Source organism: Triturus cristatus, chromosome 5_1 (genome assembly GCF_964204655.1).
Source record: "Triturus cristatus chromosome 5_1, aTriCri1.1, whole genome shotgun sequence".
Taxonomy (NCBI): domain Eukaryota; kingdom Metazoa; phylum Chordata; class Amphibia; order Caudata; family Salamandridae; genus Triturus; species Triturus cristatus.
In genome coordinates, this window is record NC_140587.1 from 9,825,812 (window position 1) to 9,849,912 (window position 24,101).

Sequence of the window (24,101 nt, forward strand, 5' to 3'; positions counted from 1 at the left end):
ACAGATCCTATGGGAAATTGCATGGGGAAAACGTGTTTTGGGACCCCCTTTTTTCTCAGCCTCCGCTTGACAAATCACCACAAAACTTTCAGGGTAGGAGCGGAGCGGAGCTGGCCAAAAGTTTGGAAAATTTCGCGAGGATTCGTCAACCGGCGCCAGACTTATTGGGAATAGAATGTTGCGGATTTCCTATGGATAATAGGTCCTAACTATAACTGTCTACTGGCGACCGCCAGTAGATAATATATATATATATATATTCACTGAGAAAACCATAGGTTTTACAGATGTTATAGTTAGAAATTAGCATTTGCAAAACCTTTGAACTTCACTAAAAAAACCATAGGTTTTACAGACGTTATAGTTAGAAATTAGCATTTAAAAAACCTTTGAAATTCACTAAAAAACCATAGGTTTCAGGGACGTTATAGTTAGTTGGACATTTGACTGATGTAATTTGAGATGTCATGAGTGATGTCACTGACCATGTCATGAGTGATGTAATATGTGACGCCATCACCAGTGCATTGCGGGTGCGCGAGTTATAGTTAGCTCAACTAACTATAACGGGCGAATTTCTCTGGTTTTACATGAGTCAAATGTATAACTAAATATAACGTCCCTGAAACCTATGTTTTTTTTTGTGAATTTCAAAGGTTTTTTAAATGCTAATTCCTAACTATAACGTCTGTAAAACCTATGGTTTTTTCAGTGAATTTCAATGTTTTTTTAAATGTTAATTTCATATTTTAATATTTATAAAATCTATATTTTTTCTATTTTTTAGTAATATTTTGGAACTCTTATCATTTTTTTTATTAATTTTAAAAATTATGTAATGTTTTATATCTTCCCCAAAAATATGTATATATATTTATTTTTTTTAGAAAACTGGAGTCCCGTACCGGTAGTGTACCAAGCTCCATCAGCACGCGAATCCTATCCACCATATTGCTAAACTCGTAAATGATGCTCATTTCATATCCGAAGGGTTTGTGGCACCGCGACCCACATAACATCATATACATATGAAGTCGCGTCAGCTGCTACTTTGGTATGCGACGGGTACGCAGTACCAAGCCGCGCGTTACGTCATGTACGTATGGGGTCACGCCCGCTGCACGTTGCGTATGCAACGAGTGCACGCTGCCAGGCCCTGTGTTACGTCATAGACGTATGGTGTCGCGCCGGGTACGCCATTCCCTCATTTTTTTGTCTCAAAACTATATTTAAAGAAGTTTAAAGTGTATATGAGAACAAGCGATAATCTAAAATATTTTAAACATTTATATATTTCTAACTGTAATACACTGATATTATGGTAAAAATATTTTCTCAAAATCGCGTCAGGTGCAGCCTCCTTGCGCGCTCGGTGCACGATTGGCATGTGACCTTAAAGAAAAGCGTTTGATTGGTTCATAACATTTCCCATTGTAAGTTGTAGGACCCCACCCATTTTAGTCATTCTCTCTACAGCGTTTGATAAGAGACTCCTCTTCTGCTTAGAGAGCTTTTTGAAAACTTTTTGCTATGTACACATATCTGACACTACACACAACATGCAACTGTCATCTTCATCAATATTCAAGCTCTGTGAAGTAGCCTTCCACCTGTGATAGCCATGCACCTTAAAGTTACATGCCCGAAGTTTCCCCACTAACATGGTTGCATACGCTGTCCACAGCAAAAGGTAATGTGGTACGGCCCAGGGGCAGTATCATGCACAGATAATGAACACACATGCACAGATAGATAGTGGAAGTGGGTACGAGCATGTGCGCTCGACTTCTTTTTATTACCAGGGTCACATATCCAGTGACGTCTGTGCTGAATGCGTGTGAGGTGAGTGTAAACCAGCCCTCAGGCAATGGTTGCTGCTAGCATCAACTACAACAGAAATCATTGGATCACACACAGAGATTCAATAATAAAAGGGTCAATAGTTTGTGCTGCAGTAAGGTAGGGACAGTAGATGTGAAATAATACACAAAGAATTCTATCGTAAAAGAAGCATAACTTGTGGTATACTGAGATACAGGCAGTAGATCTGAAATAATACACAAAAAGATTGTATCATAAAGGGTCCATCAGTTTTAGTGCACTCAAATAGCCACATCAAAAGCATTCAGCATGTGCACAGCCAGCGAAGATCCGTGCTGCGAGCGGGCCGTACTAGGAGCAATGTCTGTTGCCTACAGTACTGCCTCATCTGCAATAGCGACTCAATCAGATTTGTAAACACTGCTGTCTGCAGTGCAAGCCAGAGAGCGGTCAGCAAGGGCCCACAGCCATGTGGCGTTGACTTGATCTGTCCTGTTTGCAGTACGTGAAGCAACAAAAACCGTGTGCGGACCCTGCGATGATGCATATGCATAGTGTGGACAGAGCGCACTAGAGCAATGTCTTTTGCCTACAGGACAGCGTCATCTACAATAGCAACTCGATCTGAATTGTGAATACTGCTGTCTGCAGTGTAAATTGAAGGCAGTAGTCAACGCAGTCATCCATGAATACTTTTTCCCACTTCCTCTTCACGTAATACAACAACAAAAATTACGAAAAACTTTGCAATAAATAAATCAAAACAATTTGAATTGCGATCTCTGCTGTCCACAGTGTAGACTGTTATTCAGTGTTCTTTTCCACTACCAAGAAGAATTTTGTCATTGTACTAAACCTATAACTCATCTAAAAAAACTTCTTCAAGCAAGTATACTAAAAGTGTATATCTCAAAAGACGTTGTAGTTAGTTGCCTACTGGATTCTGTAATTAAACAATAACCACTTGATATAAATTCTGAGCCCTGCTGACCTCAGTGAAGGCCAGAGGCAGTGGTCATTAACGCCTCACAGCCACGTGCCATTGGATTCAAAAGCACAGAGTTGGTTGCACCCGATCGGAGGGGGTGCACACAAATCATCACAGAATTTCACTTCTGACATCCTCAATCACAGAATCAAGACCCTGTTTCACTGTTTGGACCTGCTGTACCGTGGTGTAGTCCAGCGACTGCAGTCAGCCAAGCCCAATAATCATGTGCAGGACTTAGCTACGGAAGCACAGAGTGTGATGCACCTCAACGAAGGGAGTTCTGTGAAAACCAGGCAGCAGGTAATGTCGGACATCGTCCATTGTGGGATCAAGACACTGTTCCACTGTTGGGACCTAGAGTTGGTTGCACCTGGTCGAAGGCAGTACCTTCATCTCCACTCTCAGATACAGTTCTAACATCGTCCATTGTGGAATCAAGACCCCGTTTCACTGTTCGGACCTGCTGTACCGCGGTGTACTCCAGCGACTGCAGTCAGCCAAGCCCAATGATCATGTGCAGCAATTAGCTATTGAAGCACAGAGTCTGATGCACCTCAACGGAGGGAGTTCTGTAAAAAACAACATGCAGCAGGTAATATCGGACATCGTCCATTCTAGGATCAAGACACCGTTCCACTGTTGGGACCTGGAGTTACTTGCACCTGGTCGAAGGGAGTACCTTCATCTCTACTCTCAGATGCAGTTCTATCATCGTCCATTGTGGGATCAAGACACCGTTCCACTTTTGGTACATGTTGGACTACTGTGCTAGTAGTATACATAGCACTCCACGGTGCTGGGCCTCAGACTCGGCGCTGTCTGCCTGTGTCGCGGTAGCCAGCGTTGATCTCAGGAGCCATCCCAGCTCGCAGACCTCAGCCCGCCGGTACGTGGTGGGCACTCTTTCACATATGGCAGTGTGTAAAGGTGAACTGTGGGGCATATGAGCGTCGCAGTGGCCATGACGGTTTCTGGGTACCAGCAGGCTGAGAGCAATATTCACGCAGCCACCTTCGCTCACGGCATCAGCGACGTGGCTGTGTAAGCTGCGCTGACTTGGCAGACATGTTCTCCATTCCGGAAGAGAGCCGCACCCAGAGAAACGTGCCTTTTATTCATAACCCTACGCTAGTCTTGCGTATGCCGAGCCAGCCCACTATGCTAAAGATTTGTGGGGCAAGGGGGCACATACGCGCTATGTTTTCGTAATCTTCCCTACTGACTGTACTATCATGGTTGCGTCCACTGTCCACTTCACTCAATAGACCATCAGTGTATGTTGACATGTATATGTCTGTGCTCTGCACACTCAAGTCTGTCCGGCACATCCCCTCAACACTTTGCATTGTATACTTTTATAATCGAGAATCACTTGCCACCATCGCACTTACTTTGCTCCCATCTCTCCCCGCATTCTGCATTGTGTGAAAGAGGTGCTATGCCATGTTTGGTTTGTGTACATGGGTAGCCACGGTTTCACGGTACGTAGTGTCGTTGTGTCTGCTAGGTGTACATGTTTGTCATGTATGTGATTATATAAGGTAGCGCGTTTATTTACGAGCAGTGGTTTCTCCCATTTACATATCGCTGTCTTAAAGAGGATACCGAAGTTTTTCTCACAGGTGAACAGTGCGACCACAATGGCAGTCATTCATTACTATGCAAGAATGTCCAACTGCGCGACGCAATCTTGCGTCCTTTCTTAATATCAGACCAATATTCACACAGCTTTCTAACGGCAGATATCTGCTTCTCAATCACATGCACTCCTACAGAATGTGAGCTGGCATACCGTATGTCTTTACTGTTTCAAACCGAGTAACTTCCTGTGGCAATGTCTATTCCCACCCACACAAACTAACTCCCAAACTTCAACCTGGCCTTCAATTCCTACTTTGAAAACAGATTTCATTAAACAAACCAAACTGAAAGCGCTTTTGTTCACAACAGAAGTCTCCCTCACTTCTGCAAAAGAAATTTATCGACTGCAGATACCACGAACTTCAAGTGCAATACACTCCCTTTTAAATACGAACCTCCCATTACACTTTGTGAATTGTTACACAATTTTCAACACATGTCACACTCAAGCTCTGGCACACTTTTTTAACACGGTCCCCTACAACCTTCTAGCAAGCTTTCAAACTGTTCTTCTTTTAACACCAGTCTACATTCAGACATTCTTTTGATCATCTCTGGAATGACAGGCCCATAATTCTCACCTTCTTTGCGGCCATGTTATGTTATGTTATGTCAGGGCAATTTTGTAGAGCGCACAACTACCCAACTAGGGTTTCCCAGCGCTAAACCTGACAGAGGACCATAAGCAATAAAAAAAGTCAAAAGTTAAAATTATTGATTAAATAGCCAAGTTTTTAAGAGTTTACGAAAAGTCGGAAATGAGGTTTCATTACGAATTGCAATGGGGAGAGAGTTCCAAAGCACTGGACCAAGATAGACAAAGCATCGACCACCCATTCTTTTAAGTTTTGACACTAGGCACCACAAATTTACCTTGGGTGGCTGAGCGAAGCACACGAGAGGGCAGATAGGGGTGGACCAAAGTTCGTAAGTAGTTTGGAGAGGAGCCAGTTTTAATTTTGTGCGTATGAGACATGGCTTTAAACTTCACACGATTATCAACCTTAAGCCTATGAAGTTTATGTAAAGCACTGGAAGTTGAAGAGTTTTTGGGAAGCCGGCATAACAACCTGGTAGCAGAATTTTGGACCACTTGTAGTTTCCGTGTCAGATCCTTATTGGAGCCCAGATAGAGGATGTTTCCATAGTCCATTCTCAAGGTCACAAGCGCCTGGACTACGGTTTTCTACCATTTTAAGATGGTAAAGCACTTTTACAGCCTGCTGTTTCATGGATTGATTATCATCAATCAAAACTCCCAAGTTGCGGACAAAAGCAGAAGGCTGAGGGAAAGCACCCATTTCACAAGGCCAATGCTGAGGGCCCCAGAGATCCTTGTTCTTCCCCAAAATGAGGACCTCGGTTTTTTGCCATTAAGCTTCAGGAGATTGTCTTCCATCCATGATGAAATATTACTTAAACCAGTCTGAAGCACAGAAGGTCCGCACAGCTGTCCCAAAGAAAGGGAAAACATTATCTGGGTGTCATCAGCATTAGAGAACAAGCACAGTCCTGATTCCTCTGCTATTGTTGCCAGGGGTTTAATATACAAATTAAATAAAAGAGGACTCAAAAGAGAGCCCTGCGGCACCCCATATGAAGATGGGTAGATTTTAGAGGTGGCTCTAGATGAAAAAACTTGAAATGTCCGCTTGGCAAGAAAAGACGCGAGCCAGCCAAGTGCTGTACCAGTTATGCCAGAGGATTGCAAGGATTTTAATAACACAGTGTGGGACACCGTATCAAATGCAGCACTCAAATCGAGCAATATAAGAGCTACGGTGTCCCCAGCATCCAATCACTGTCGTAATATCTCTGAAACTCCAAGCAGAGTTGTCTCAGTAGAAAAACCTGCCCGAAAACCGGACTGAGAGGGATGTAAAAGGCTAGTTGAGTCCACAAAGCGAGTAAGTTGTTGATTAATATGTTTTTCCAAAACTTTGGAGTAGATGGGAAGCAGGGAAATAGGTCTAAAATTAGACAGCTGAGAAGGATCCGCATTGGCCTTTTTCAAAAGAGGAAGAACCATCGCGTGCTTCCAATCAGAGGGAACAACGGCTTCTCCGATAGAGGAATTTAGTAGCTGCATAGTGAGCATCAAAGAGGAAGAATCCAACTGCTACAGCACAAAAGCAGGGATGAGATCGCGGGGAGAGCCAGATATAATACTATTTAAGATTTTTTGAAAGAATTAAAATCAAGCTCCTTTCCAGAGTTTTGCATTTGTTTTTTTCAACTTCTAATGGCTCTGTAAACCAGGGGGCAGGGGAACGGTGGTTGTATTTCTTTTTTGTGGTTAAAGGAAGACAGCAATCAACTGTATCAGAAATCCATTCATGTATCATACTAGAAGAGTTAGTTGATATATGTGCAATAGTAGGGGCGTTATCAATAAGAGTCCTATTAAAAAATTCAAGGTCCAATTTATTCCAATTCCGAGTTCTTTGAGGACTACTCACGGAAGCTGCGATTGGAGTCAGTGCAAATGTACACTGAAATTTGGTAGCAAAATGATCAGACCAGCATAAAGGGAGAGCACGATCACAGTGAAGACAAGTTAAATTAGAAAAAATAGGATCCAACAAATGCCCTGCCACATGAGTGGGACCACTATTACTAAGTAAAAGATTTAAAGCTGCAAGATCCGCAATCAGTGTATGTGAGGAAGTTCCGCAGTTAAACCTTCCCCGAAGCCTTGAGGGACCAATAGACTGCTCACCTTGGTTCCTGTGTGCTGCAGATGAGGAGAAAAATCCCGTAGTGCAACAAACGCTAACCAAGAACTATCCTTCCCCTCCCCAGGGCGGAGCTACCGTAGTTCCGGGATCTGAGCCAATCAAGATCAAGCACGTGAGCGAGGAAGGCGAATCCGGTGCCCTGAGGTGTGTTGTAAAGGAGACAGAGAGGAAGTTCGTCAGGAACCAGGAAGACGCAAAGGATGATTCCGGGGAGAGCGATTCCAGAAACGGGACCGGACGAGCAGACGACCCCCTACAGAACACGGGAACCAGAGCGTTAGTGGCGGAAGAAGACCCCGACGCTCAAGAAGACCCAGATGTGTGGTGGGAAGAGTGGTGGACGCTGGGAGATGCGCAGGAGCCACCACAACCCAGGAGGGCTGCGGCTTGAGGCGGTACGTGCTATGGGCACAAGGGCGTGTTTTTGCATGGAGGGTGGAGTAAGGAACCTTTAAGGCTGCATGAGAAAGGCTCAAGCACCGACTCTGGGTGTTAAACTGCCTTGGGGAATTGGTCACCCTCCTCCCTTTCCTGTCTCACTTTCCTGCCTCACTATCCAGCACTACCCCGCCCCTTTCCAGGGAATGATACTTGTTCCAAAACAAAACGCGCAAGAAAGCAATTAAATCTGGGCAACAAAACAAAAGCCCTACGGATAAAGTTTACCCTATATATATTTTTTTTTAATGTAATTTGTTGACAATTCAGTAAGTCACCTGGGTGTGGTGAAAGAATAATTCCCCTTCCAATTCATACATACTCACTGCTTCCTTTTATTGTGTTGTTCCATCCCTCCAAGCTTCCCGGGATCCCGTCCACCAGCAGGGGCATACCTAAAGAAGGAAGAAAGAAACAGAAGAGCATGAAGAAACGTTCTAAAGACCTTCAGAACAGCGCAATGGGATTTCTGTGCAGCCACAAAAGATCTCCTGCAACGTGCGACCATTCACAACATCGCAGATTGCCTGCCCATTCAAATTACCGCTCCAACATTCGAGGAACATTACATGTCCCTTCGAGGATATAAATTGGATCGCTTCGCTTTTCTCACACGATGGCAACAATAGCCTCTTGAAACATTACGCATCTCAAGCAGCTGAAGAACTTCTGGACTGGAATCTCCAAGACTTGTAAGAAACTCACATTACTCTTGAATGGAATTTTGTCCATCTTTTTTTACTTTTTCCTTTACATTTTTTATAATACACTTCAATCCTACTACTTTGATATAATAACTTTCTAATTATACTCAGACATTTGAACTCTATCCTCATTATTCCCCCTTATGTCTCCACCCATTTAGAAACCATGTCTATTCTTGGTGCACACACCTCTCTGCCTGCCTGTTATTCACAAAGCCCTTTCACAAAATTTTACTCAAAGTCAGCCTCTGCTCAGAACCTCATGATAAACATGTAAAAAGATGACTTTGTTTAGGAACTGGTTGGCACAGTATGGTCATCGTAAACTACCTTTATTTTCATTATACAATGTATTTATTCATGTCGAATAGCTATTCTGTAGGTCACATAAGACTGTAACATATAGAGGCCGATTCCGGCCGCAAAACAAACTGACCGACACGGACCCGGACCGAATACCGACCGACATGGACCAGCGCTGTACGACCTGTGCAGTACGATGCATTGCGTGTGAATTACAACCGACACGTACGGAATACAAGCCGTACGACCGAGCCGTAGGGAAAATAGTGATCCGGCCGGAAAACCGACGCGATTATCACCGACCGACACGAACCCGGAATAAAGCTGACCGACCAGTACCCACGATGTACGATTTGCGCAGTACGATGCAATGCGTGTAAAACCAGACCGACTCACACAGAGACCAAGCCGCACGACCGACACGCACAGAAAACCCAGCACACAAGCAATAGAGACCGCCGCGACCGACGCGTACCAAACACAGAAGATAGGCAGCATGAACGAGGCAGAGAAGCCCGCATGAGACAACAGCAGCATCCGTTTCCGTCACATGAACGTCTCCTTCATGCCTACAAAACACAAAGGAAAAAATACAAAAAAAGGACCAAACAAGCAATGACAAAGCCAATAAATACCCCCAAAAAAATATGGGACAAAGACACACCCACCACTCCAACTATATAAAGGACTGCAATCACTACCATCATCCCAAACAGGAGACACAGCAAGCAGCAAACACTAGTACACAGCAACCATCGACACATTCACAACTCACTCATCACACAACTCACCCACCATCAGCACCTCATACAGAAGCACACACACATAAACCCAGCAAAACCAACACCAACCCACCATCACTTGCACCCTCACACACACATCCTTCACCACCACCACCCATCACCATGCCCCCAAAGAAGAATCCAAAGTTCACAGATAGTGAGTTAGAAGTGCTGGTGGACGAGATCATCAGAGTAGAGCCACATTTGTTTGGTACATTGGTCCAGAGGACCCCCATTTTACAGAAAACCAAGATGTGGGCGAGGATTGTGGAAAAGGTGAATGCCCAAGCACCAGCAAGATGCACAAAGGACGATATCCAGAACAGGTGGTGTGACGTGAGCAGGAGGGTCAAGAAACTCATCGAAAAAGATCACTCCCTGAGTCAGTGCACCGGCCGTGGCCGTCCTTCCAAACCAGTCTAATTCTGGACCTGGGAGGAGAAGGTGCAGGACATCCTGCCACCAGAGAGCAACCATGGGCTAACAGACATACCAGAGCCTGGTGAGTACACAAACCACATACCTAAGATTGTGTGGCAAGGGGACAGTGAAACCATGCACTGTTGGAAGATCTGACTCATCCTTTGGTGCTGTGGTCTCCTGCTGGAAGATCAGACTCATCCTTTGGACCTGTGGTCTGTGCTGTAAGATCTGGATCAGCCTTTGGAGCTGTGTTCTTCTGCTGGAAGACCTGAGTCATCCTTTGGAGCTGTGGTCTGTGCTGTAAGATCTGGATCTTCCTTTGGAGCTGTGTTCTTCTGCTGGAAGATCTCAGTCATCCTTCGGAGCTGTGTTCTTCTGCTGGGAGATCTGACCCATCCTTTGGAGCTAAGGTATGTGCTGAAAGATCTGTATCATCCTTTGGAGCTGTGTTCTTCTGCTGAAAGATCTGAGTCATCTTTCGGAGTTGTTATCTGCTGCTGAAAGATCTGACCCATCCTTTGGAGCTGTGTTCTTCTTCTGGAAGATCGAGTCATCCTTTGGAGCTGTGGTCTTTTGCTAGAGGATCTAACTTATCCTCTGGAGTTGTGGTCTGCTGCTGGATGATCTGACCCATCCTTTGGAGCTGTGGTCTTCTGCGGGAAGATCTGACTCATCCTTTGAAGCTGTAAACTGCTGCTGGAAGATCTGAGTCATCCTTTGGAGCTGGGGTCTGCTGACTGAAGAGCTGACATCCTTTGAAGCTGTGGTGGGCTGCTGGAAGATCTGACTCGTCCTTTGGAGCTGTGGTCTGTGCTGGAAGATCTGACTCATCCTTTAGAGCTGTGATTTTTTTTAGGAGCTCTGACATCCTTTGGAGCTTTGGTCTTCTGCTGGAAGATCTGACCCATCCTTTGAGGCTGTGGTCTGTGCTGGAAGATCTGGATCATCCTTTGGAGTTGTGTTCTTCTGCTGGAAGATCTGGATCATGCTTTGGAGCTGTGGTCTTCTGAGGGAAGATCTGAGTCATCCTTGTTGCTGTGGTCTGGTGCTGGAAGATCAGACTCATGCTTTGGAGCTGTGGTCTGCTGGTGGTAGATCTGAGTCATCCCTTGGAGCTGGGGTCTGCTGACTGAAGAGCTGACATCCTTTGAAGCTGTGGTGGGCTGCTGGAAGATCTGACTCAACCCTTGGAACAGTATGCTGCTGCCACTCTGGCTCAGGTGCTTCTACTTTAGCAAGGCCAACCCCAGACACCCTTCTGTCACTAGGTAGAGGTACCCTCTGGGGGATCTTTGCATTCTTCAAGGGTGTTCTGGTGTGAACCTATGCTCTTGAAATAACAACCTCCGCTGGACCCCACATTGTACATTGCATGCCAAAAAACTGCCCATGCTGAAAAAAACAACTGACCCAACCACAATTTTTCTTATCTTGCCATCTGCCTATTTCATTTTGCTGGATACTGGGTTCTTGAAACCTTCATCAGTAACAGTGACACCTTGATGGTCAACTCTAGGAATGACTTTAGACTAATGAACCAAGCAACAATTTAGGGGCCTATTACGATGTCGGGCGGACCATCTCAGAAATGGGACTGACGACCTTCGGTCGGCGGTCCCAACCGCCTGATTAGGATGCGACCGAACACTGTTCGGTCACATTCTGACATTTTCCTATGGGAGCATGTGTCACGGGCGCAAACTGGCCATAGTACAAGCTCCCATAGGGGAATGGGAGGTGGTGTTAGTCCCTGCACCCTGTGGCGGGCACTCCAAGGTGCCTGCCATGGGGCGCAGGGATTAACAAGGGCGCAGCATAGGTGCCCCCTCAGCCACCAACCAGAGGATGCCAAAGAAAGAGGGTCTTGCTAGGGGCCCCCATACTCACCTTCTGACAGGCTTTCCATGTGGGAAAGCCCGGCATAGAAAGCCTGGCGGAGACCGAGTATTCCAATCCCCAGGGGCGGAAAGACCGCCCTTTGGCATTAAGGGCAGGCCTCCAAACTGATTCATAATCAGCCAGTCGGAATTGAAATCGACAAGCTTTTTGGCTGCCATCATAATAAGCCCTTAATTGTAGTAGGGAAAGCACAGGTGTCCTGTAATCTAATCCTATGTCATCTACTCAGAAAGCTTCCAGAAACTACTGGTGGTTGAATTTATTTTAGGATTTGTTTCTCAATTGCCTTCGAGCCATTCAAGGATGCTAACCTTCCTTCTGAGGGATCTTCTGGAAACCCTAACCCAAACTGAAAAGTAGGTCTGACGTAAATCGTGCTAGAAGTATGTGTGGGTAGTTATGATTGAACAGGACCTGCAGCATTCAAGGGTTGTGCCAGAATGACATCTAGAGAAATATTTTCTGATAAAAATATAGTGTACTAAATATTGTTTTAAAAAGATTGTCTGATTGAGTGAACATTTTCTATAGTTAACTTCAAGGGGAAATATTTTTGTAAATGAAATTGCAGACAACATATTTGTCAGATGATGTTCTGACAATGGTATGATGTGCCCTAGATGTGATCTTTGGGGGCTCTTACCTACTTGATCCTTGGGATTTGTGGGATCTTCTGAAAAGGATCCAGTCCTTTGACACTTTGCTCTGGGTTGCTAACCAATTGTCACCATGTCCTTCAGGTTGCTTTGACTCAGTGATCTCAAAACCAGATAAAGAGTGATCCAGTTGTACTAGAAAGAAACCCAAAAGGCCATCAGCCGACTGCAGGTTAAACATCCCCTGAAGGGCTGTAGACCTCTTCCCCTTCACATACCACCTTAAACTCTTTTTCATGAGCTCAGCCTAATGCCCCTAATCACAACACGCTTCATACACGCATAAGTGTTTGTGTTACTGTCATTCAATAGTAAGGGATATGTAGGTACCGGCAAATAGTGCTGTGTGGAGTAATGCTTGTAGGAATGTACACCTTTACTTATGGTCACCCCCCTACCTTTTACCCCCAATGCTCATGTGTATGACTCTGTCAGCGCACTGGAAGCCTGCTAACCAGGCCCCATTGTCTGTGCTCACCCCTAAATTGACTTGTCAACATGGTGATTCCCTGATTAGTAAAACTTTAACCCCTAATAAGGCCCAAAAAAATAGTAGCCAGGGCATAGGTGGTAAAGGGGGACCAAGAGTTGCAACATGAGTTTGTGACACCTTAGGAGACCCTCACAAATTGCTGGTTTGCTATTACAGACTTCCAGAGTGGTGCAACTTACTGAAGTTCAACTGTGCCCACACCATGAGTGACACATGCCCATGCACTGCCTTACTGGTATGTCAGACATCCCTAATGTCGGCCCCTGCAGCTCAGGAGGCAGTGTGCATTATATTTAAGGTGCAGGCGTATAAGCACACGCTTATATGTCTCTATCGTATTCCTTCTATTATGGTACACTATAAGTGCAGGTTGGTTCTTAGGACAACATGAGACTTAAGCCGGGCAGACCCGGGCTGCTAGCTCCATTATGGTACCACCTGGATATGTTGTGTTTGGTGTCAAACAACTTGCTCTGTCTCCCCCAACATGAATCTGGTGTCCCAGGACAGCTGGCATGCACCCCGGTGGCACACTAGAGGATGCCCACCTGTTTCCACCCTACTTTGCACTATGGCTGGTCAGAGTGCGCTTTGTCCTGATCTTGATGTCACCAAGACAGGATTCTGACCTCCTGTCAGGCAGCGGGGGTGCTCCCAGGATTCATATACATAGGCTGAGGCAGGAAGAATATCACAACTCCCGCCCCATCAGGATGACGAGCTTCAAAGGCTTCACCGCCCCTGATAGCCATTTGTGATGTCCCCCAGTGAAGAAGACATCCCTCCCCCTACCCCAGGCACATTTTCTCATGGACAGGGGGGGAAATGAAGTATGTAGGACTGTGCACACCACCAGCAGGCTGGCCACACATGTTAGAAACTGGTCTTCTTGGCAGATACCGCCCCACTTTTTGCACCATTTTAAACAGTTAGATGCTGGTTTTTGACTCTGATAGTGCACTGGGAACTGCTAACCGGCTAAAAGTGATGTTAAATTGGTACACCCAATTAGCAAGGTCATTTACGCCCTTATATGTCCTTAGTAGATAGCATCAGTTGTACCCAGGTTAAGGGTGGTAAAGAGGTCCCGAAGCCTGCAGCACTATATTGTGCCACCGTGTGTGACCTAAGTAAATGTATGTGTGCAGGACTGCTACTGCAGCCCTGCATGGACAGCCTTTCTGCTTCAGAGAGACTCTGCACACACCATACACTGCAGAGCCACACAACTGCCTTAATGTAATTTAACCACTCCTAAGGCTGCCCTCCTAAGCCCAGGAGGTAGATTGCATTATATTAAAGGTGTGGATATATGTGTGTGTATACTCCTACGTAACCTTGTAAAGCAAGGTTTTACTGTAAGTGACCGGCAGTCCATAGAGTAACATGGGCTGACTACCAATAAAATTCGAGATAGCCTCCATTATGGAACAACCAAATTATGTTGTGTTTGGTATCAAACACTGTGCTTTTTCACCCCTAACATGATTCTCGTATTAAGGGTGAGCTGGTATGCACAGAGGTACCACCTGACATGGGCGCCCACTTAGGATATAGTGCTCCAGTGCCTTGGTGGGTTTCCATAAGTCATTTGCCGCCAAGATTAGAGTCTGCCCTCCTGTTGGATTATGCTAACACTTCCCCAGCATGGAGACAAAGGCCTGGGCAGAAAAGAAGTCACACCGTCTCCCTCTCAGGAAGGCTAGCGTTTACAGCTATCAAGATGGTGAGCCTCAAAGGCTTTCACTGTCCTTGATATGCAAGAGTACTTGTCCCCCACTCGACGACAAAGCCCTTTCCTCCCTGTCCAGCCTGACAGCCGGGAAAATTAGTTAATCAGGAGGCGTACACCTCCAAAGGCCTACCACTCCTTTCGGGTGGGTTAGGAGGTCTGTACAGCCAAGGAAGGGTTCTGCCATGTTGGAAGACCTTAGATTAGAGAACTCTGGGTAGAAAGTACAGCCAAAGGATATTGTAACCACAGTGGCGGGTTAGCCGCAGGGAGCAGTAGCCCATTGGCCACTGTCCCTCATGCCCTTAATACCCGTAAACTAGGATTTAAAGGGCTCCCCTGACACCAAAACCTGAGTTTTGAATTTGAATTAGAGAAGAGACACAAAGAGGATGCTGTCACCAACAACAAGACTTTGGACTGTGCCTCGGTGCAAAGAGCGGACACTGAAGTTTCCTGAAGAAGCCATATACTGGAACAATGTGTTGGATGTGTGTCCTTGGCAAAAGCTTGTTGCTCTTAGCTAGAGGGACTCCACTGGGTGCCAGAAACTAAAGCAGACTCCCAAGGATTGGTGGGTCCAGTCCCCTCCAAGCTGGAGGAAAATCGGCTTGCTCTGTGAAAAGAATTGCAACCCGCTGGTCCTGTCAAGAGTGAGCCTAAAGAGAAGTTATTCTCTGGCAAGCCCAGAGGGGTAGCCAAGCATACTCTACGTTTCGAGCCACTAGTCCATTCCTGTTGACCTACCATCACCGTAGTGTCCGAAGACTACATTTACCACAGTCAAGGCTTGGTGATCATCAGTCGAGTGATCAACCCCGCCATCAACCTCTCCAGCCCAAGAGCACCTCACAGAGACAGTGACCGACATTGTCATTAACCCGCTGCTGTGTCCTTGCATCTAGAAGTTGGTGTTGTCAAGTGTGCAGCAAAGCATGTTTGGAGTAACCTGCTCCGATGATTGACAGCTGCCAGGTATCTTCTGCATCTACTACCACCGAGCAAGGTAGAAGAGATCCAGCTTTTGAATCCAGGTTCAGGGACCCTAAAGGCCTCTACTCTCTGAGGGTAAAGTGTATCTTCACCGAGAAGTGTGGCATTGCCCAGTGCTGCATTTTGACAGCTCCTGCGGACAGCCAAGTAACCTCTGAACCCAGATGCCTGGGCAAGGTAATGGAGTAACGACTGTCGAGGTTTGGTCTAGGGGCCCAGAGAACAGTATTCAAACAAAATATCAAAACAAAAATATCCTGCTACCAAAATATTGTGTCCAAAATATTGTGAAATAGAAATATCATCTGCAAGAATGTTGTTGCCAAGAATATTGATTTAAGGAAAGTAATATTGATTTTGAAAACATTGAAGTCATTAGTATCGTTCAGAAAAATATAGTTCTTGAAACATATAGTTTTTTTAAATTATTGTTATGTATATGTTGTACATTTGTTGTATAATTATTGTTTACATTTTTTAATATAGTTGTTAAATTTGTAGTAGTTATTCAATTAAATGTAATACATAGTTGTGATTTGTAGTACCGTAGCGGATTGTGGGTTTATAGAGGTACAGGTTGGGAAGTAAGTTAATTATAATTAATCAATAATTCATTTTTCATTAATATTCATTGTTAAATTAATAATTAATTATGTTAATTGTGCAATTATTTTTCTTAAGTTTTTCTTAAATTACATTTTAGGTTCCAGTTGTGAGTTTATAGAATTACAGGGTGGGAAGTCATTAGATTATAATTAATTAATAATTCATTTGTAATTACCTTTAATTATTTCATGGTAATTAGTTATGTTAATTATGCAATACATTTTTTAAAGTCATATCTTAGGTGTGGGATGTGGAGTTTATAAGGGTACAATGTGGGAAGTATATTAATTATAATTAATTAAAAATTAGTTTTTAATTTATAATTTTCATTTAATTGATAATTAATAATATTAAGTTACATTTTAGGTGTGGGCTGTGGGTTTTGTAGGGGTATAGAGTGGGAAGTAAATTAATTTGAGTAATACTTCATTTTTATTTTACATGAATTATTCGATTAACAATTTATTGTGTTAATTTTTTGTTGCATTAAATTTTAGGAGCGGGTTGTGAGTGTTATAGGTTTATGGGGTGGAACATAACCAAATTAGAATTATTTAATATTTATTTTGTGTTAATAATTATTTTTTAAATAATATTATTTCTTTAAATGAAAAATAATTTTGTAAATTGTGTAAAATAATAAATGTTTTTATTGGGTGCGTGTTGTTTTTGTATGTGTAAAAAATAATTATTATATGAAATGTGCTCGTGTTACTGTGATGTTTGTTACACAAACAAACATCACAGTAACATGAGCACTTATCACACAGGAGTAGCAATTGCACAGGGTCACATATAATGAGCCATATGAACTTGTGTAACTATTGGCTGAACAGCATATGCATAATGCAACCTTTCATATATTATTTTTTTTAATTATTTTGCGTTTTAAGGGCCGGTAACTCTCAATGTGTATATACCCACTGGTGGGTGGAAATAATTGAACTCCTATTTGTTCAATAATGAATTGTACATTTGTATGAGCAACAGTGACTCCCAGTTACCAGTCAATAGGAGTTCCTAGTTAATTCAGAAATAGTTATTAACCAGTTGATGACTGCCTATTTGAGACTAGCGAACTTTATAAACATTGGACTGTACTAATTGCTGGTCATTTTTTTGTATCGGGTTGGGATCCATGATTCATTATCAAATTCATTTGCTCATACACAAAAAAATCCCGCAATATTAATTGAATATAAAATATGCGGTTGACCCGCTTTTTAATTTTCCTTTTTATTTTTTTATATCTATTAATGATGTTATCCTCTCCTGGATAAAAAATCTGCACAAACTTCACACATTGCACTCTACTCTTTGAGAATGGTTCTAAGTGACACATGTAGCACTACATCTCCCATAAAGACATGCGGAAAATACAGGAAATGACGTCAACGTACATGGTTTTGTATTCAATTGGTTTTGAATTGCCGCTGACCTACCCTTGAACAAGGTCTTTGGGAGACCAAAACGCGTTAGGAAACCTGTTGGTCCTGGCTTGTATGGACTTGTATGGATTTTAAAATAAGGAAATAAAATAATTATGATTTACCCGTGAGTTCGACCCGACTTGTTGTCAAGGTTTGTTGGAATAATTACACAGCTGGGCTTTGCCGTATTTGGGACCGCACCGCTGCAGAAGCGTCGAAACGTCCAGAGAAAGGGAGCGGTTGACGAGACATATATTTATATGCTTGCACGGCGATTTCAACTGAGCCTATATAAATATATTTATATCATTCAATAATTTTCTCTGACTCGGCTAGAGCTTGTTCTGGGCTGTTAAACGTAGAGATCACAGATCAATGTTTTTTCATACATAAATTAAAAACATACACTGCACTAGGTTATTACAACCTAAAAAATTGCGAAAGAGTTTTATACAAGGAAAATACAAAGAATATATATAAATAACGGGTTCCCTGGAGGTGGCGTGGCAGTCAAAGGCAGCAATATGCTTGGGGGGAGCGCTGCAGTCCCCCGAAGCATACTACAAGTTTCCTCTCCGCCAGGTTGCCCCTCCATGTCAACCCTTGTGGAGAAGAAACAAAGGGGACCTTACAGGGCCCCTGTGCCTCCCTTACTTGTGCATGCAGACAGGAGTGCATAACATGTGCCCCCCTGTGCGCATGCACAAATGTTCCTGCATGGCATGGACGTTTCTGTCCATGCTGTGCAGGAAACTTGTGAGGCATTCTCATTGCTGTGCGTTGTTTTTAAAAAAGATATTTTATAAGTATAGGATGATGATATTTTTGACTTCGATATTTAAGTACTGATATTGCAGCACACTATTTTAGGAGGCAACATTTTGTAAGTGAACCCCGCAGCACCTTAACCACAAGAAGGCTTAGTTGAAATCGCCGTGCAAACATCGTAGTGTCACATGTGGTCTTTTCTCCATTGACATTACTGGTAAGTGTTTGATCCACTAACACGTGTCTTTCCTCCATTGACAGCTGTAGTAAATGTTTTCGGCGGTATTGTCCACCTACCAGCATTTCTCCATTCCTTAAAGTTGAATGTTCGCTAGTGACACCGTTACTAAAGTTTGATCTCCAGTCACCACCATGGCAAAAAAAAATTGTGAACACTTTGAAAATGTATAACTCCAGTTAGATGAAATACGTCAAGTTTTTATAATAAATTTATATAAAAATGCAATCTGTTTTTATAAATTGGTGTCAAGGTTTCTTCCTAGTCATTTCAATTACGTTTCCACCACAATGGTACTGTAAAATGCTCTACACATTTTCCTCCAGTAATGCCTGACTGTTCTTTGCCACACGACCAGCGCTGAGCTGAGGAATGTTGTTGTTGAATCCAAGGATCATTTCATGTGTGTTGTGAGAATATTCCATTGTAAGGCCTCCCAGCCATACCACATAATATTCCTCCTTGCAACAACACCTCTAGGGTGAGCAGCTCGGTCTGTGCACTAATCTTTGATTTAGGCCCTCATAGGATGGCAGAATAGAGGGTCAGGGGTAGCTAACAGTGACCTGTCCTACTCGAGGTGGTCACCTCAGGGGCAGATTAGATGTAGGAGCTAGCTGCTTATTGACCATGAGTCTCCACACCCCTAACTCCCCTAAATCCAGGATTTAAGGGACACCTCTGACACCATCATAAATCAGTGCCGATTGACTAACTCCAAAGAAGGACCAGAAGGAACTCTGGATTTCCGACAACCGGGCTTTGACCACTGCCCCAAGGTAAAGGAGGGGTGCTCTGTCCCTGAGGCAATAGACTTGGAACTGCATGAACAACCCTCATTTGTGGCTGAAAATCATCACTCTTGACCAGAGGGGCCCTTGTGGAAGCCATAAGCACTTTCAAACTCTCCTGGACAAGTGGCACTAGCCCCCGGCAAACTGCAGGGAATATTGCTGGCAGGATCCGAGATTTTACCAACCATCAGGCCTGCCACGGGATCTATGAATTCCAGGTGGTCCAGTTTCTTCTGGGAGCTGTAGTCCTGTCTGTCTCCAAGTTTCTGCACCTTTACCACTGCCCAGGCTTGCTGGTTGCCAGTCTGAAAACTGACCCTCACACTCATCGCTTCAAGGGCACGGCACACTATGCAGCCTGCACCCTACATCTGCAACCCAGCCCCTGCTGAGATTTTGCATCTCTTTTTAAGCACTGTCATGTAAGTGGTAAAACCAGAACCAGCGCGAGTTCCATTCAGCATCACGGACAGCCAGGACAACTCTGCACCCAAACCCCAAGGACCAGCAAGAAGTGAACTGACTGTTGTGATCTGGTCTTAAGGACTCCACAACCTTAATCTAAAAAGGGTTCCACGGAACTCACTTTCTAAGTACTGGTTTGCAACCAGGGATTTTTCTCCATAGACTTCAATGCAATGTTTAAATGCAGTTCTGCTGTGATTTAATTTTGTTTTTAAAATCTATATCTTCATTTATACTGATTCAATTCTGTTTGTTTTGGTTTCAAAAGTAAGATAAAAATAAGCTTTATTTTTATAAAATGGTGTCAGATCTTTTTCCAAGGCATGTCGATTACCTATCGTCCATGCTGGTGCTCTGAAGTGATTCAAACATGCTCCTCTAGTAAAGCCTGACTGCTCTCCGCCACACTACCAGGACTGAGCTAAGGATTTACTAGTGTGAATCCAAAGGACCATCTTTGGGGTATCGTGATAGCATTGCATGGTGAGGACTAGCCCCCACACCACATAATGCTTCATTTCCCACAGCGCTCAATGTCTCTCATTCCAGGGCCCAAGGGTAACTGCGCCTGCAGTAGGTGGGTGCTTGAATATTGGCCCCTGTCCTAATGGTGCAAAACCCACCCACTAAAATCACGCGGGCTCTGAGGCCCTTGGAGAGCACCTCACTCCACCCTGAACCGCATGAAGATCAATCAGTGCTCCCACCAACAGCCTAGGAAGCTGTCCTGCCCCAGCCGTCTTCAATGCCATACTGCCCGCGTACAAAGGCCTCATCTTGGCCAACACTTCCTGTTTCCACCTCCTGTGAGCAGATCATAAATGGGAGCTCCCATGATTTGATGAAAACCTGGGGAAAAGAAATCCTGTGAGTCTGGCAGATTATTCCCCATTCCAGGAGTTTAACTTGTGAACCTTGTTAAATCTTGAGCAGATACCAGATGGAATTATTCATTCTAGCCTGGCAGAGCTAACGAGACCTTCTGTTTTGCCCTTTCGGTAACTTTTGTTGCTCCAAGACTTGCCCCTTTTGAAAGTGACTTCTTATCTTGCCATAATTTGTCTCTATAAAACATTGTCTTCTCCAGGCCTGTGAAGCTCAGTTGCTAGTTAATGTGGTGAGTACATAACCAAGGGATGCAGGAAATATCACAGCAAGGAATGTCATGAAACAAATCATTTTCTGATAGGTCTACTCTAACAGCGGCATCAGCAACACTCTTACGGTGAGTGTTTGTTATGTCATTAGAGAAATCACTTACTATATGCCATATGTCAACTGGCACACATGGCCAGCTGGACTCACCTTTCTGCTCTTATATCACAGCTGGACATAAACTCCAACTTGACTTCACTAAATCACTGGCTCTTAGCTAGCTTCTCAACGCACTACATTGTAAGGACTATCCCTTAATGCTTTGCATAGAGTGCTGTCAGAGATGCTGAGATCTGGGGTTTAGGAATGACACTCCCTGCCACCAGTGTCTAGAAAGGTTTCCGAGGTCGAGGAACACACGGCTAGCTGCACTATGTTTTTGGACACACAGGAACCAGGTGCTGCTACAAGCTCGGTGAATTGCTCAGTACCTCTTCTTCAGGTCTTCACATTTAGGAGATGTGTCAAACAGAAGAGTCACAGCTTGGTGGGGTGGTGAGTTGGCACCAATATCTTAAAATAAATGTAATGTTGAAGCAGAGGTATTCACTGAAGAAGAATGAGAGACTTTATATTCATATCTCACTACTCTGATAGGTTTGTGATGTTCCTTGGAGAAGCCTTTTATTTCCTAATGTTGGTAATAACTGCAATAAAGTCTTCTGAATCCCAACACCTTATAAATATCAACCTCACAGCAAATTCCGATAATTAATTTAACCATGAATTATCAGCGCTAGGTGAGATGACCTAGGTATTTGGACGAGTCAACGTATCTGTACTGTTTCCATGGAAGCAGAACTACAGCTCAGTTTCTATTGCTCTCAGGGAGAACCTCCCTTGATTGGCTTCCTGTGTAGGGGTTGCAGCTGTTGAAGGATAGAATACCCAGTCAGGATTTTATAAGACATTTCTCAGGCTTTTTACCAGACTTGAGTGGCAGTCGCTAAAACATGTGGATCCTGCTCTCGCCGCGCCCTGTCTTCACGCCTTCGAGATATGATGATTGGCATATATAGTCCAACCTTTAGACACCTTGCTTTATCCTCTGTATCTTTATTACACTCACAATTACTAATCCATATGCTCTTCCTTGTCTTTGTAGACTGGAGTCCCTCGGTGGTGTCAAACTTGGACTAAAAAATGTCCCTCTGGTGAGTATGGCACATCTTGCTCTCTCTCTCTCTTTTTCTATATTCCTTCTCTTTTCCTTATGCTTACTTACTCTGCCTTTTCCTTTTGTAGACTGCTCTCCTTCCCTTCCTTGACTCTTCTTATTCATCTTAAGAAAAAAGAGAAAAAATAAAATGTTGTAAAACAAAAGTGACATAATTTCCCAGCTCAAGGGTTTTGTTTTACTCACTTTTAGCATTTCACTCTTCTTTACTTTCCTTTTTCTGAGGTTTTCTCTTCCTCTTACTGTTTCATTCCTGGTTGTTTTTTCTTTTCTCCTAGCCTCTCTCAATCATAAACTAATGCCAATTATTTCTTTCTCCACGTGGCCACTCATGCCCCTCCCTATTACCAGCCTTGAATGACCAGCCCTCCTGCTGCAGCAGGACTGTCCCTCTCCTGGCTCCAGGGTCCTGTCCAACCCCCCACCCAGCCCAATGTCACAGTGGTATAACGCAAAATTATGGGGTCACCATGCAGCATATGAATAGGAGCCCCCTATTCATTTGTATGAATAGGGGCCCCATGCAGGGTATGTAGACCCCCCAGCACCACAGTTCTTCTGTCTGTGGCTCCTCTCGCTCATCTAGTTCTCCACAACTCCTCTTGTCCTCTCCTTCCTAGAATGTGCTTCCTCTCCTCCATGCCTCCTCTTGCCCTCCCTATATTGCATGTTTATTCTCTTCCACTTCTCTCGCCACCTCTTTTCCTATTGTTCCTTGCCTGTGTTTTCTCTTCCGCTTCTCCACGCCTCCTCTTCTCTTGTTCTTCATTTCCTGTTTACTCTTTCTCTCCTTCACGTCTCCTCATATCATATCTTTCCTTGCCTTTCTTTCCTCCTCCTCTCTGCGCCTCCTCTCGTCCTCTCCGTCCTTGCCTGTGTTTCCTCTTCCTCTTCTCCTTCCTTACCTGTGTTTCCTCTTCTCCAGGCCTTCTCTTGTCCTATCCTTCCAAACATGTGTTTCCTCATCCTCTTTTCCAAACCTTCTCTTCTCTTCTCCTTTCCTGCCAGTGTTTCTTCTTCCTTTTCTCCCCGTCTCCTCTTCTTCCTTGCCTGTGTTTTTTCTTCCGCTTCGTAACGCCTCATGATCTCGCCTTCCTTGCTTGTCTTTTCCCTTCCTCTTCTCCAAGCTCCCCCTTGTTGACTCCTTCCTTGCCTCTGTTTCCTCTTCCTGTTCTTGCCATCTCCTCTTGTCCTCTCCTACCATGCCCATGTTTCCTCTTCGGCACACCTCTTCTTGTATTCTCCTTCCTTGTCCATGTTTCTTCTTCCTCTTCTCCGTGCTTGCCTGTGTTTCCTTTTCCTCTTCTCCATGCCTCCTCTTGTTCTCTCTGTGCTTGCCTGTGGTTTCTCTTTCTCTTCCCCTTTCCCCCTGTCCTCTCCTTCCTTGCCTGTGTTTTTTCTTCTACATCCCCACACTTCCTCTTGTACTGTCCTTCCTTGTCCCTGTTTCCTCTTCCTCTTCTCATTCCTTGCATGTGTTTCCTCTTCTCCTTCTCATTCTTTGAATGTGTTTTCTCCTCTTCTCCAAGCCCCCTCTTGTCATCTCCTTCCTTACATGTGTTTCTCCTCCTCTTCTCCAAGCATACTCTTGTTCTCTCATTCCTTGTCTGTTTCCTCTTCCTCCGCTTCTCCACTCCACCTCTTGTACTCTCCTTCCTTGCCTGTGTTTCCTCTTCACCACGCCTACCCTTGCCCTCTCCTTCCTTGCCTGTGTTTTCTCTTCCTCCTCACCACATCTACTCTAGTCCTCTCCTTCCTTGTCCATGTTTCCTCTTCCTCTTCTCCTTAACTTGGTTTCCTCTTTGCCAGGCCTCCTCTTGATTTCTCCTTCTCTGCCTGTTTTTCCTTTTCCTC

The 24,101-nt window shown here is 44.2% G+C and overlaps 1 protein-coding gene across 1 annotated transcript in view; it reads left to right on the forward strand.

Moving 5' to 3' along the window:
* LOC146829946 (indolethylamine N-methyltransferase-like) overlaps nt 1–24,101 on the forward strand; it is a 197,697-nt gene that overhangs the window by 96,404 nt on the left and 77,192 nt on the right. The window contains exon 3 of the mRNA XM_085604210.1: nt 22,176–22,224. Coding sequence (XP_085460336.1) covers nt 22,176–22,224 — 49 coding nt within the window. The remainder of the gene's footprint in view (nt 1–22,175; nt 22,225–24,101) is intronic.